Source organism: Chiloscyllium plagiosum, unplaced genomic scaffold, assembly GCF_037043375.1.
Source record: "Chiloscyllium plagiosum isolate Xiang-an unplaced genomic scaffold, Cpla_swu_hap1 HiC_scaffold_18, whole genome shotgun sequence".
Classification (NCBI taxonomy): Eukaryota; Metazoa; Chordata; class Chondrichthyes; order Orectolobiformes; family Hemiscylliidae; genus Chiloscyllium; species Chiloscyllium plagiosum.
This window is the reverse complement of record NW_028270156.1, coordinates 42044707-42058774: the sequence shown is the minus strand read 5'-3', so window position 1 is coordinate 42058774 and position 14068 is coordinate 42044707. Positions and strand designations below refer to the sequence as shown.

The window sequence follows — 14068 nt, the reverse complement described above, 5'->3', positions numbered from 1 at the left end:
ATTTATTCCATTACCCAAAGGTTATTTTCATTCTGTCTAGAAGCTCTCTGAGTATAATGCAAGTCTGACCTGTTTTCCCATTAATATGCTCTAGCTGGTGATTGATTATTTCAGTACTATGACATGTTGATGGCTTTAAGTTTCACCACTATCAGTAGATATGCTCTGGCAGCAGGATCCTTTATGCCTAAAACCTTCCTATCTGTTTTGAGATCATCTTTCAGTCATCCAAACTCTCAGGATTCATTGAGATGTATAATTGCAGTTACATGCTTATCATTGTCTCGTCTCCCCTTGAACTATGCTGTTTAACAAATTATGTTCATACTTGGCATTAATGTAGCTTTCAAAGTATATCTTCAAACTTTCATAATTTATGCTGTCTGGCATTTCTGCTCCTCAGTGAGATCTAGTGTGCAATGCAGCTTATAGTTCTCTTGCCCAAGCACTGATTGTGGGGTTTTTGCTCTAATTTGCTGAGTCTCTTTATTTGATTCTGTAGCTGTTTCATATTTCATATTCACTGCAAGTTGAAACATTCCAGTTCTGTCTTGTATCATCTTAAATTTCCACAGCAGCATGGAAAGGAACGTTTATAGCTATTTTGACTTATCCACTAATTCACAATTGTAGGCTAATTTTTTAAAAGGATTTAGTAGTCCATTAACTCTACAGCACACTGCCCTGCATTATGATTACACTCACCCCCATCTACACTTCTTGTTTGTGTCTTGTTGGCTTTGCTCTCAGCAGACCCGACCCATTTTCTCCTATTCAAACCTACCATTCACACCACTTTTTTTTTCCTCAATCACTCCTCTATCCCCATTAGATGTCCTTTTGCTCTGAATATACTCACTGTCTGTTTAACTACCTCCTCCTCCCTCTTTGTGACCAACATATAAACAATTGACTTCTTGCCCTCTTCAGTTCTGAAGAAGCTTTTTGACTTAAAATGTCAGCTATATTTTTCTCTCTCCAATGATACTGCCAGATCTGCTGAGTTTCTGCAGCACTCCCTGTTTTATATGGAACTCTAAGAATCCATTTTGGACTTGTTTAACTTAAAAATGCATATTAATGAGCCCAAATTCAGTTGCTAGTTGCTTGTATATTTAAGTTGTCAAAGCTAAGGATGTCTCTTTTTTACATTTTGCGCTTATCGGACCAATACCTGACATTAGTTAATTGTTTGAAAGCAGGTAGTTCTTAAGTAGAATGCTATAAGGTTGGAAGGTTTTTTTTCCCATCATTAATCTTCTGAATTTCTTATCCACAGCCCAAAGACTCCATAATTTGTAAGCATGTTTAAAATAGAGGTTTTGTACTCCTTCAGTGATGCAAGTGGCCATAGTCCTTTAATGGGATTATACAAAGTTCAATAGTGTGGAAATTTTTAGTTGCGACGCTTAAGATGGTAAAAATACTACTGAATATGATATTGAGTTAGATTACTCTTACTTCTAATTTCTTGCCTCTGCTGAGTGAATTGCTATCCTTCAGAGTAGTGGGATGCTACAATTTGCCTCAATGCAATTGGCTTTTGCAAGTGCAAATAAATCATGGATGTCTGTCCTCAATGTAATCCTTTGCTGGCAGCTATGCATCTGTATGAAAACCTAGAAAAATAGCTTGTTAGTATTCACTGTCTAAACTTGCATAGAGGCATTTCCATTTGGTTAAGATGCTGACAAATTGTTGTGCCCATGACAATGTACTCCAGCAAGAATTCATGGCTCTTTATCGACAGAAGAACGGTTTGAAAATCGAGAAATTTGTGTCCTATTTCGTTTTTGTAAATTTGTGTTGTAAGATTTGTTTCTTTTCCCCCTCAGGCCATTTGTCATTTGATTGTGAAAATACAACTCGCCAGGAATGCCAGGCCTCATTCCGTCAAGGAACAGCACCATTACCTTGTGAAATTGCTAATCATGGACCAAGTTTACAATCTTCTCTTCTGTGCCAGAAAGCTGGCCAGCAATATTCAGTTTGTAACAGTCATTGTCCAGACGTGCATCCACTTCACAAAGAGCACGAGACATTAAATTGTTTGCAGCATCATCAAAATTTGGGCCAAATTCCAGGACATTTGCAGCATCAGCTCCCAATGCAGTATAGTAGCATACACCAGAGCCGATCTCAACAGAAATATTTTTCACGCCCATTGCCAGTACAGCCAATACCAACTTTGCAACAATGGCACGTATCTCAGACTGGAATGGAGCACAGCCCAGTTTTACTAGGACATTTACAAGCATCACACCTACAACAGAATTTGCATCCAGCATATGCCATGCAGCAACAAAGAAATATGAAACCGATGCATATGGTGGCTTTGCAACAACCGAAACAACTTGTGCGCCAGCCACAACCACAGAAACAGCTCTGCCAAATACAGTATTCAAAACAATCAGTGTTGCCACCCTATCCTGTGAAGCAACAACTACAGCTACAACTGCCTATGGGAGAAGCACAGGGCAAACGTCATACAGAGGAAAGAAAGCAACAGAGCACAGCCTCAAAACAAACATGCCAACCAAATCAAATGCCAGTGGGCCTCAAGGATTTCTTAGAGCAGCCACAGCAACTTAACCAGAATGTACAGCATGCCCGGGATATCAATTTAGCACAAAATTCTATTATGAGGCAACCTCTTAGAAAGAAACAGGAAATGCCAGTGGAACTACAGCATGTTGATCTTCAAAAAGTAGTAGTAAATGATCAGGATCAGCAGACTGAACTGGGCAAGCAAATTAACAATAACCAGGTAAAACCTTAAACTACTATTGATTAAGTCAATTTAAGTGAGATGTATGTGCTAACAAATACAAGGATTATCATAGATGACATGTTGGAACATAGCCAGTTTTTCTTTAAAAAATCCTTAGAATTATGATCTAGCTCAGAGAAGAGTTTCAGTGAAAAGTGTTCCTGTAAATGTTAAGCATATACCCAAGGCTAGACTAGGATGGAGACACTGTTCTTAGCTTTTACTCTGTCCAGGTCAAGTTAGTTGGGATTATGCATACTGAGCTAAATATATAGGAGGTCACTTCACTCAGTGAGGCTGTTTTAAGAAAGACTTTAAAAAGTGAAACACTAAATTCAGTTTTCACATCTTTTTCCTTAAAAGATGGATAAAATTGGAATAATCAAGAAAAAGACATTTGTCTCGAAATCATAGTAATATGTTGTTGACTGCCTTCATTTTGGTACCAGTTATAAGCAACAAACCATTTTTAATTTCATTTTGCTCTTCTTTATGATTGAAGTGAAGGAGCTTTGAAAGTGAGATCAGCTCCTGCAGCGTATGATGTATGTTTTCATTCCCTTGTTTTTGAATATTTTGGTGCCATTTAGTTTAAAATGGAGAAGGATGAGAAAACAGTTGAGGCTAGTCTACATGAGATAAACAAAATATGAAGGTTGAATTGGAGAAAACAAACAAATTGGCAAGTAATAAATGTTAATTTGCACAGATGTAATACAAGAAGGAAGTACAATATGTGATCAACCTAATTGACAAAGAACAAACTAGCAACATGAAGGGAGTGGGAGTTGATTAATTCATTTGGCTGGTAGGATGGTTTGCAATGCAGAGTGATGCTTAGGTTCAGTTCCCACATTGGTTGAGGTTACTATTAAGGACTGTTCTTCTCAATTCTCCCCTGACATGAGGCATGGTTAGAGCAGCCCTGTGGTTTGGTGGCAGTATGGTGACTTTACCCTTCATTTAAGAGCCTTTGTTTTTTTCTCTCTCTCTGACTGTTATTGTATATTTGTGTATGCTTCCTCCCCAAAGATTGTCTCTCTTTTACGCATGCGCACACATATAAGGCAAGTTACCATAGTTTTACCAGATCATAGGATTGTTCTCTTGTGAGAGTGAGAGTGGTGACTTGACTCGAGGCCACCACACCTCAGGTGAGGAGAGAGGGATTAAGAAGGAGAATCCTTCATGGTAACCTCAGCCGATACGGGGATTGAACTCCACGTTGTGCTCACATGCACATGCATCCTTCCTCTTTGCACAAAAATGTCTCTTCACATGAATAATATTCTCCAATAGCATTTATCTGAACAGGTCCTCATTTATCACTTTATTTTCCATCTCCTGTTGATCCCTCCATCTGCATCCATCCATTTTAGTATTTTTCTTGTCATTTTTATATCAGAATTTCCTTATATAGAATTTAAACTGTGCATAAAATTTACTGCTCAGGCCTGATACATAATTTGACTATTATTCTCCATTATAATCACTGCCAACACAACATTTTTCTGGTTTGTACATTTGTTTAAATACAACTCAGGTTACTGAGGAAACTATTTCTCTTTTGCTGGTGAAGTTCTTCATTGAATTGGTCTACAGTATGAGACTAGCCAATTTTGCATTTACTTAGCAATCTTCTTAATGGTCAGCACCACTAAATGGTACTCATCTGAAGTTGATGGTTAAAGCATAATGACTCAGGAAGACATTAATTTTAACTGATGTACCAGAAGGAAAGCAACGGCTAATGTATTCTCTGCCCACACTGACTCCTAACATTTAAATTTCTGATCATTCATTTAGTGGGAGGATGACAAATCACAATCTCACAAACTTGGATCTTGCTGAATGTAGCAGTGTTAGTAAGTCTTAATTGAACTAGTTAAAGATTTAAATTAAATAAATGATAAATATTCTATCTACTTTTAGTGTTATAAATTGAACTTTATATTTTATGTATTCCAAATGACAGCATTCATTTGAACCGTTGAAATGCATGGATATTTCAGAAATAATGTTTAAGTTTGTTGATGTATTTCTTTCTTTCGTTATTCTGTTTGTTGCTTTGTCCATTTTTCTGAAATGCTGAAATGTGTAAGAGCAATGAAATAGACTAGTCAAATGATCAAAAGAAGTTTGATGAGGAAAGAAGTACCACACTCGATTGTAGAGCCATTCTGTACAGAATTTTCTTGAATCAGCATTTGTACATGCAGGTGTAAATACAAATGTTATCTCAGGCCGTATCCAAAAATCCAGTTACACTTGGATATTTAAATTAGATTCCTGACAGTGTGGAAACAGGCCCTTCAGCCCAACAAGTCCACATCGACCCTCCGAAGAGTAACACACCCAGACCCATTACCCTCTGACTAATGCACCTAACATTATGGGCAGTTTAGCATGGCCAATTCACCTGACTTGCACATCTTTGGACTGTGGGAGGAAACTGGAGCACCCGGATGAAACCCACGCAGACACGGGAAGAATGTGCAAACTCCACACACAGTCACCTGGGACCCTGGTGCTGTGAGGCAGCAGTGCTAACCACTGAGCCAAACCCCACCAACTGAGCCATCGTGAACCGTGATTTTGTGAATCATTTGGGAGATGGGTGATTCACATTCATCTAAGTTGATTGTCTCTGGTGGCTTACTTCTAGATGGGCTCACTCCATTCTAATGGCTTTCAAATTCCAAGGGTGCAGCTACGCAATCACTTGGCCATCTTAGAAGCTTTGAAGAGAAAATGAGGTCTGCAGATGCTGGAGATCAGAGACGGAAATGTGTTGCTGGAGAAGCGCAGCAGGTCAGGCAGCATCTAGGGAACAGGAGAATCGATGTTTCGGGCATTAGCCCTTCTTCAGGAATGAGGAAAGTTTGTCCAGCAGGCTAAGATAAAAGATAGGGAGGAGGGACTTGGGGGAGGGGCGTCGGAAATGTGATAGGTGGAAAGAGGTCAAGGTGAGGGTGATAGGACAGATTGGGGTGGGGGCGGAGAGGTCGGGAAGAAGATTGCAGGTTAGGGAGGCGGTGCTGAATTTGATGGATTTGACTGAGACAGGCTGGGGGGAGGGGAAATTAGGAAACTGGTGAAATCCGAGTTCATCCCTTGTGGTTGGAGGGTTCCTAGCCGGAAGATGAGGCGTTCTTCCTCCAACCGTCGTTTCGCTGTGGTCTGACGATGGAGGAGTCCAAAGACCTGCATATCCTTGGTGGAGTGGGAGGGGGAATTGAAATGTTGAGCCACCGGGTGGTTGGGTTGGTTGGTCCGGGTGTCCCAGAGATGTTCTCTGAAACGCTCCGCAAGTAGGCGGCCTGTCTCCCCAATATAGAGGAGGCCACATCGGGTGCAGAGGATGCAATAGATGATATGTGTGGAGGTGCAGGTGAATCTGTGGCGGATATGGAAGTTTCCTTTGGGGCCTTGGAGGGAGGTGAGGGGGGAGGTGTGGGCGCAAGTCTTGCACCTCCTGCGGATGCAGGGGAAGGTGCCGGGAGTGGAGGTTGGGTTGGTGGGGGGTGTGGATCTGACGAGGGAGTCACGGAGGGAGTGGTCTTTACGGAATGCTGATAGGGGAGGGGAGGGAAATATATCCTTGGTGGTGGGGTCCGTTTGGAGGTAGCGGAAATGACGGCGGATGATGCGCTGTACATGGAGATTGGTGGGGTGGTAGGTGAGGACCAGTGGGGTTCTGTCCTGGAAGTGGAAGAGATGCGAAGGAGGGCATCGTCAACCACGTCGAGGGGGAATTTGCGGTCCTTGAAGAAGGAGGCCATCTGGGTTGTGCGTTTTTGGAACTGGTCCTCCTGCGAGCAGATGCGGCAGAGTCGAAGGAATTGGGAGAATGGGATGGCGTTTTTACAGGGGGCAGGATGGGAGGAGGTGTAGTCCAGATAGCTGTGGGAGTCGGTCGGTTTGTAGTAGATGTCCGTGTTGATTCGGTCGCCTGAGATAGAAATAGAAAGGTCGAGGAAGGGGAGGGAGGAATCTGAGACTGTCCAGGTGAATTTGAGGTCGGGGTGGAAGGTGTTGGTGAAGTGGATGAACTGTTCAACCTCCTCGTGGGAGCACGAGGCGGCGCCGATACAGTCATCGATGTAGCGGAGGAAAAGGTGGGGGGGTGGGGCCAGTGTAGTTGCGGAAGATGGATTGTTCCACATATCCTACGAAGAGGCCACCAATCTCCATGTACAGCGCATCATCCGCCATCATTTCCGCAGGAGGTGCAAGACTTGCGCCCACACCTCCCCCCTCACCTCCCTCCAAGGCCCCAAAGGAAACTTCCATATCCGCCACAGATTCACCTGTACCTCCACACATATCATCTATTGCATCCTCTGTACCCGATGTGGCCTCCTCTATATTGGGGAGACAGGCCGCCTACTTGCGGAGCGTTTCAGAGAACACCTCTGGGACACCCGGACCAACCAACCCAACCACCCTGTAGCTCAACATTTCAATTCCCCCTCCCACTCCACCAAGGATATGCAGGTCTTTGGACTCCTCCATCGTCAGACCACAGCGAAACGACGGTTGGAGGAAGAACGCCTCATCTTCCGGTTAGGAACCCTCCAACCACAAGGGATGAACTCGGATTTCACCAGTTTCCTCATTTCCCCTCCCCCCAGCCTGTCTCAGTCAAATCCATCAAATTCAGCACCGCCTCCCTAACCTGCAATCTTCTTCCCGACCTCTCCGCCCCACCCCAATCTGTCCTATCACCCTCACCTTGACCTTTTTCCACCTATCACATTTCCGACGCCCCTCCCCCAAGTCCCTCCTCCCTATCTTTTATCTTAGCCTGCTGGACAAACTTTCCTCATTCCTGAAGAAGGGTTAATGCCCGAAGCGTCGTTTCTCCATCTTAGAAGCTGCTTTGTGAAGTCATTTAAAATGCTGCCAGTCTTTTTTTTTCTTATTCGATGGTTGTTAGTATTAATATAAAATGGAATTTTTTAGTACAATGTTTTAACACCATTTTGGTGTATGTCACCACGGTACTTTGGATTGGGGGATGGAATAGAACAATTGGTAAAGGTGCACATGTGAAAGTGGAGCCATTCTCAGCATTTGGACATGAGGTTTGAAGTAACAGCATTTTGCAGAAAGTACCATCGAACTTCTGGCTTTGTTGTGAGGTACAGGAATGAAAGTTGATTACCCCTTGCTCTTCACTATGACAAATTTGCCAGCAAAAAACAAAGACGGGAAATGCTTGGCTTGGAAGCACTTTGATAAACAAATATTTGGTGAATCAAGGATGTTTCTAGGATAAACCACACATAAATATATGTAGGACTGTGTACTGAAAAGCAATTTTAAAAATTTGTTTATGGAACAAGGGCATAATTTATTGCCTGTCCGAATTGCCCAAACAGCAGTTAAAAGTCAGCCACATTGTGGATCCAGAGTCACATATCAGCCTGACAACTTAAGGATGGCAGATTTCCTTCCCTAAAAAGACATTCCTGAACATTTGGGTTTTTACAACATATGACAATGATAATGCAATCAACCTTAGGCCAGCTTCTTCCTGAATTCACATTTCACCATCTGCCATGGTGGGAATCAAACCCGTAACCCCAGAATATTAACCTAGAATTCTGGATTACTCGTCCATTAGCGTAACACCATCCAATTTCTGTTAATGTTCATCTGTAGAAAAACAAAAAATTGTAGAATGCAGTGATAAAGCAGATTTATGGAATTGAACTTTTACAACAATGGTTTTGATTATTTATGTTTACAATAAAGAAATTTCCTGTCTTCATGTGACTAATGAACTTATAAATATTCTAAATCATGGTTCAAGTCAGGTAAGGTATTTATTTCTCTAATTTATCGACATTTTGAGCATAAGCCCTTCATCAGGAATGAGGCTTGTTGGCCAAGGGGGCTGAGTAATAAATGGGAGGGAGGGCGAGGCTGGGCAAGGTAGCTGAGAATGCAATAGGTAGATGGAAGTTGGGGTGAAAGTGATAAGTCGGAGAGGAGGGTGGAGCGGACAGGTGGGAAGGAAGATGGACAGGTAGGACAGGTCACGAGGGTGGTGCCAAGTTGGAGGGTGGATGTAGCATGAAATGGGGGGAGGGGAAATGTGGAAGCTGGTGAAATCCACATTGTGTTGTTGGAGGGTCCCAAGAAGGAAGATGAGGCATTTTTCCTCCAGACGTCGGGTGGTAAGGATTTGGCAATAGGGGAGGCCCAGGATCTGCATGTCTTTGGGGGTGTGGGAGGAGGAATTAAAGTATTCGGCCATGGAATGGAGGGGTTGTTTCATTCATGTGTCGCCAGAGATGTTCTCTGAAGTGTTCCACAAGTAGGCAGCCTGTCTCTCCAAAGTAGATGTGGTCTCCTCTACACTGGGGAGACAGAACGCCTGTTTGCGGAATGCTTCAGAGAACATCTCTGGAACACATGCACAAAACAACCCTACCACCCCATGGCCGAACACTTTAACTCCCCATTCCACTCCCCCAAGGACATATAGGGCCTCTGCTATTGCCAAACCCTTACCACCCAATGCCTGGAGGAAGAACGCCTCATCTTCCTTCTTGGGACCCTCCAACCACACAGGATCAATGTGGATTTCACCAGCTTTCCCATGTCTGCTCCCCCAACCTTATCCCAGATCTACCCTTCCAACTCGGCACCGCTCTCTTGAACTGTCCTACCTGTCCATCTTCCTTTCCACCTATCTGCTACACACTCCTTTCCAACCTATCACCTTCACCGTCACCTTCATCTACCTATTGCATTCTCAGCTACCTTGCCCCAGCCCCACGCCCTTTCCATTTACCACTCAGCTCCCTTGGCCCACAAACCTCATTCCTGATGAAGAGGTTATGCTTGAAATGTTGACTCTCCTGCTCCTCAGATGCTGCCTGACCAGCTGTGCTTTTCCAGCACCAAGCTGTCAATTTTGATCTCCAGCATCTGCAGTCCTCACTTTCTCCTATTTATGTCCAGTCTTACAGCAGCAAATTGATATTAAGTATTTTTTGCCATTTATTTCCTTAGTTGCACAATCACATTGGTGTTGAGGAACAGCAAAGTATAAATTCTCATCGAACAAGCACCATTACTCTCCAACCAGTGGATTTAGTGGGAATAAGTAACACAGTTGGAAAGCAACCAATTACTTCAAGGTCGACAAAGAAGCCTTCAACTACTGTGAAAAAAAGGGGGAAGGTAGTATTACATATATAATATGCTAATTTGTTTCTGTTCATGAATTGTCAAAACTATAGTGCTGACATTAACTGTGACTGTGCCTTTTAGAAGCCAAGATGTGGGTGAGTAATGACACTAGTACTGGTAATGGCACTGGCTTGTTACTCAAGCAACTTTAACTTCTGGATAATTGCCACAGTTTCAGGATGAATTTTGTTTGAATTTTGATGGGAATATCAAGGAGCAGTGAGCATGACATGATCACATGGCTCACAGAACCAGACATTTAAGGCCAGTGGGAAAGTTTAAGGATTCTTTGCAGAATCCCAAGCTACTCAACTTGTCCTTATCATAAAATAAAATTAAAAATTACTTGTGTCTCATTAGGTCAGTGCTGCCCCAGACTAGTTTCCCTGCTCGAGCTAATACTGAAAGTCACAGCTATAATCAAAAAAAATTTATCTTGGCCTCCAATGACCTGGCAATTGAAAATGCTGAGACTGCAAATGCATTGGAAGGCAGTAGAAAGTGTCTTAACCATAATTTTAATCTTCTTCACCATCACCCATCTGTTCAACTTCCTCCTGTCTCTCTTTGGCCAGAAATGTTACCAATAGGAGGGAATGTTTTGATTGTGGTGTAATTGTCATAGTTCTTTTTGCTGAGCAAGGATATTTACATGTGTGTGAGATAGACTTTACTCCTAAGATTTGCATCTTGTAGATATAGTGAACAGGCAAGTAAATACACCCATTGTTCAGTTGCTTTGCCTTCAGAACAGCAATTCAGTGTGACAGAAAATAACATCTTATTCATGTAAAGGGGAACTAGAGCACCATGACAATTGCATAAACGTTTCTTTGTAACACAAAAAATTAATGCTTAAAAAGGATGATTCAGGTTATTCTAAGTATAAAAGCTACTTATTTTCTTTGTCAAATTCAACCTTTTGCTTTCAGTTACATCTGCAGTTGTTTCCTCGTCATCAAAAACAGACAGCATGCATTACAGAGTATATGCAATCTGTGTAGTAAGAACACCTAAAGCTGAACTGCACATTCTTTACTTGATCCAAAAGTCTAAAACGAGAACTGAACGAATTTTTGAAAGCACACTTATTTCCTGAGAATTCTTTTTTTAACCAAGGAACTATTAAATAAATTGTCAAACTGATACCTCAAAAATAACAACTTAACTGCTTATTGACACAAGCATCCATTGAGTTTGAATTTATGGAGTGTGTAAGATAGGTGTCCACTTTAGGAGTGCATTTAATTATTTGGTTCAGAAAGTAACAAAAATAAATTATTTCAACGAAAGATAGATTATTATACTGTGTCTTTCCTATACCTATTAAGGCATACTGACCAATTCAGTATATTTTATCCCATTACATAATAAGAGTGCATTTTCCTTGTGTGACATTCAGTCTCAAGATTGGAGCAATTGCCATCAATACATCCTCTGCAACAGCTGGTACATCTAGATATAATTAAAATTTATATTATTTATTATGGAGTGAAGAAGCACCAAAGGGAATGTTGACCTGTTTTCTTTTGTTAGGGAAATAATCGAGCTTCTGTTAAGCACAATTTGACCAAAATCTAACCTCATTGTGAAGAGACAGCTGTTGCAACTTGCTTAATAAAAGGAATGTAAAATTGTGAAATGAAAAAAAGTCAGTCTGATTTTGGAAAAGAAAACTAGGTTAACCGAGTGCAGTTTTTCCTGTTCAGAACCATCAAAAGTAATGTTTTACTTTCACCGACTTACTGATAGTTGCAAGTCAGTCATCTTCCTTTTTTTTTGCTTTCTGATATCAGCTTTTCCTTAAAAAAATACTTAAATCAATTGATATTCAGTAATCGTCTGATATATTCTGTGGTAATGTTTGCCTTTGTGTTTCAGTTTAATTAAATGAAGATGTTTACCTTGTTTACTGCTTCAGTGCCCAATCTTACTGAGTCACTGCTAATTAGGAACTTGGAGAAGGGGAGACTCTGCTAACATTTTCAGAAGGAGAGAGTGACATTTTGCCTAATTAGCAAATATATGTTAAAATGTTGTTATTTGTAGGGAGAGGCTGAGATTTTGTCTGACTATACTGTGCTAGCAAATTATTTCTTAATGCTTTTCTTGCTTGGTTTGAAAAGTCCTCAAGGAACCAGAGACAAACTGTTCTACTTTTTAATTTTAAAAAAATTGTAAAAATCCTTTTGAGTCTTTTGGATAACTATTTGAATATTAGTAATTCAGGGACAGTTACCTCCAAGCCACACACCATGCTACTGTTCCTTCAGCACCAAATCCTGGAACTCCCTGTCTGGTGGCATTGTGGGTCTTCCTACATCAAATAGACTGCAGTCATTCAAGGCAGCAGCTCACCCCCACTTACTAAAGGGAAATTAGGAATGGGCAATAAATCGTAGTCCATCTTTCCTCAAATCCAATCTGAGTAGGGCTTCTCTTTCTGGAATAAATTAGTTTTTGGTGGCAGCTACCAAACTATTTTGTGCACCATGATTCAGCTGTTAATTTGTGAAAGCTAGAGGACAAAGGCAGTGACTTACTCTCCTATTATGTAAGATGGAGAATCGATACAATTTTAAAGTATTTCATTCATCTATTTCAAGAACAATTCAATAGCTTTGTAAATTTTTCAATAATGAGTTTATGTACCAGTGCGCTAACATCATAAACAAGTATTGATGGACCCTTTCAGATTAAAAATAAGTAACCTGTAAAGTGATTGTGATCTATTCATGTACTTTTCTATTAAATGCATTAAAATAGTGATGCTTTCCAAAAAAAACCCGATGTTTTGCATTTGGAGATTTGTTTTATTTTTCTCCTCATTGCAGGTGAATTGAGAACCAGTATTTCGTTTCCCATAGGAAATGCATGTTTGGCCTCTTTGAGTTTGTTCTTTTTGCCTCAAACTGAGGATGGGGGCCAACATACACACACGCATACTAGGAATTGAATAAAATCTGCCACGTTTGATCCAAAAGATATTTCTTCATTCAGGCCCAGACTCAACCTTGCATCCAAGATAAATGACCATTGTTCAAATTACTACACGATCATGTCACTCCTCTCAACTGAATCTTTAGGAGCTCTTTTCTGAATTCTGTAGAAGCTTCTTGCTACTGAAAATGGTGCAAAAGATTACAAAGCAAACTTCATTCAAAAGCTGAGACATGTCATAACCAGTAATCCCAGAAAGCAGTCTCCTCATTTTGGCAGTTTTATGGGTTTGATGCACAGCATTAACTGGATTCCATGATGGAAGGACAGCATTCAACATAGAAAATATTAGAATGTAAGTGATCTTTCAGATTGTTGCCAAACTCCATTTGAGCCACATTGGACAAATCAATAATTTTATTTTTCTGCCCCAAAATTGTCAGCCCATCATGATTCAGTTTTTGGGCCTGACTCCTTTATTTGATTTCCCAAAATTCAAGATTACAGTCTTCAAAAACATAACATAAGGTGCCTTTTAAAAGTAACAAGATGAGAGAGTGATGACATTTTCCATTAGTACATACAGGGCACTATATAGACTACCTCCGGTTTAAACAATGCTTTGCATTGAAATTCAAAGCTCTGTGTGGTCTGAACCTTGTTGTTTGCAGCTTTTATTGGTTAGTGCAAACTTAACAATTATTGCATGTGAATGATGTGTATACGTGCAAGGCGGAGGGAGGCTTCACTAATACCACCTTCTACTTGATCTCACTGCCATGTGACCTGACATCATGTAGCCTTATGTGCATGCTCATTATCTCGTATAAGAGTAATTGTATAGTTAACCCATTATGCCATGGATCCTTACCAACTCTGCAAGCTTCTAAAGTAGTTCCTGTCTTCTAATTTCAGCGTATTGAGTATCCCTGAATTTGATTTCTCCATTATTGATGGCCATGCCTGGGGCCTAAGCTCTCAAATTCTGCCTCTAAACCTGTTTGTTTCTCTATCTCTCTTTCCTCAATTCACAAATTCCTTTAAGCATCCCAGTCCTTGCTCTTTAACCAAGATTTTGATCATATGATCTAACAAGTTAAGTAGCTCACTCTTTGATGTTCTGGAGCAGGTGGAACTTGAACCCAGGCCTCC

General features: G+C 41.0%; 1 protein-coding gene across 3 annotated transcripts in view; it reads left to right on the top strand.

The window, feature by feature from the left end:
• The window catches only part of trim66 (tripartite motif containing 66), a 231161-nt gene that overhangs the window by 192328 nt on the left and 24765 nt on the right, over nucleotides 1-14068 (top strand). For all 3 annotated transcript variants that reach the window (XM_043705850.2, XM_087996546.1, XM_043705851.2), the window contains 2 exons: nucleotides 1836-2767; nucleotides 9797-9967. In XM_043705850.2, coding sequence (XP_043561785.1) covers nucleotides 1836-2767; nucleotides 9797-9967 — 1103 coding nt within the window. The remainder of the gene's footprint in view (nucleotides 1-1835; nucleotides 2768-9796; nucleotides 9968-14068) is intronic.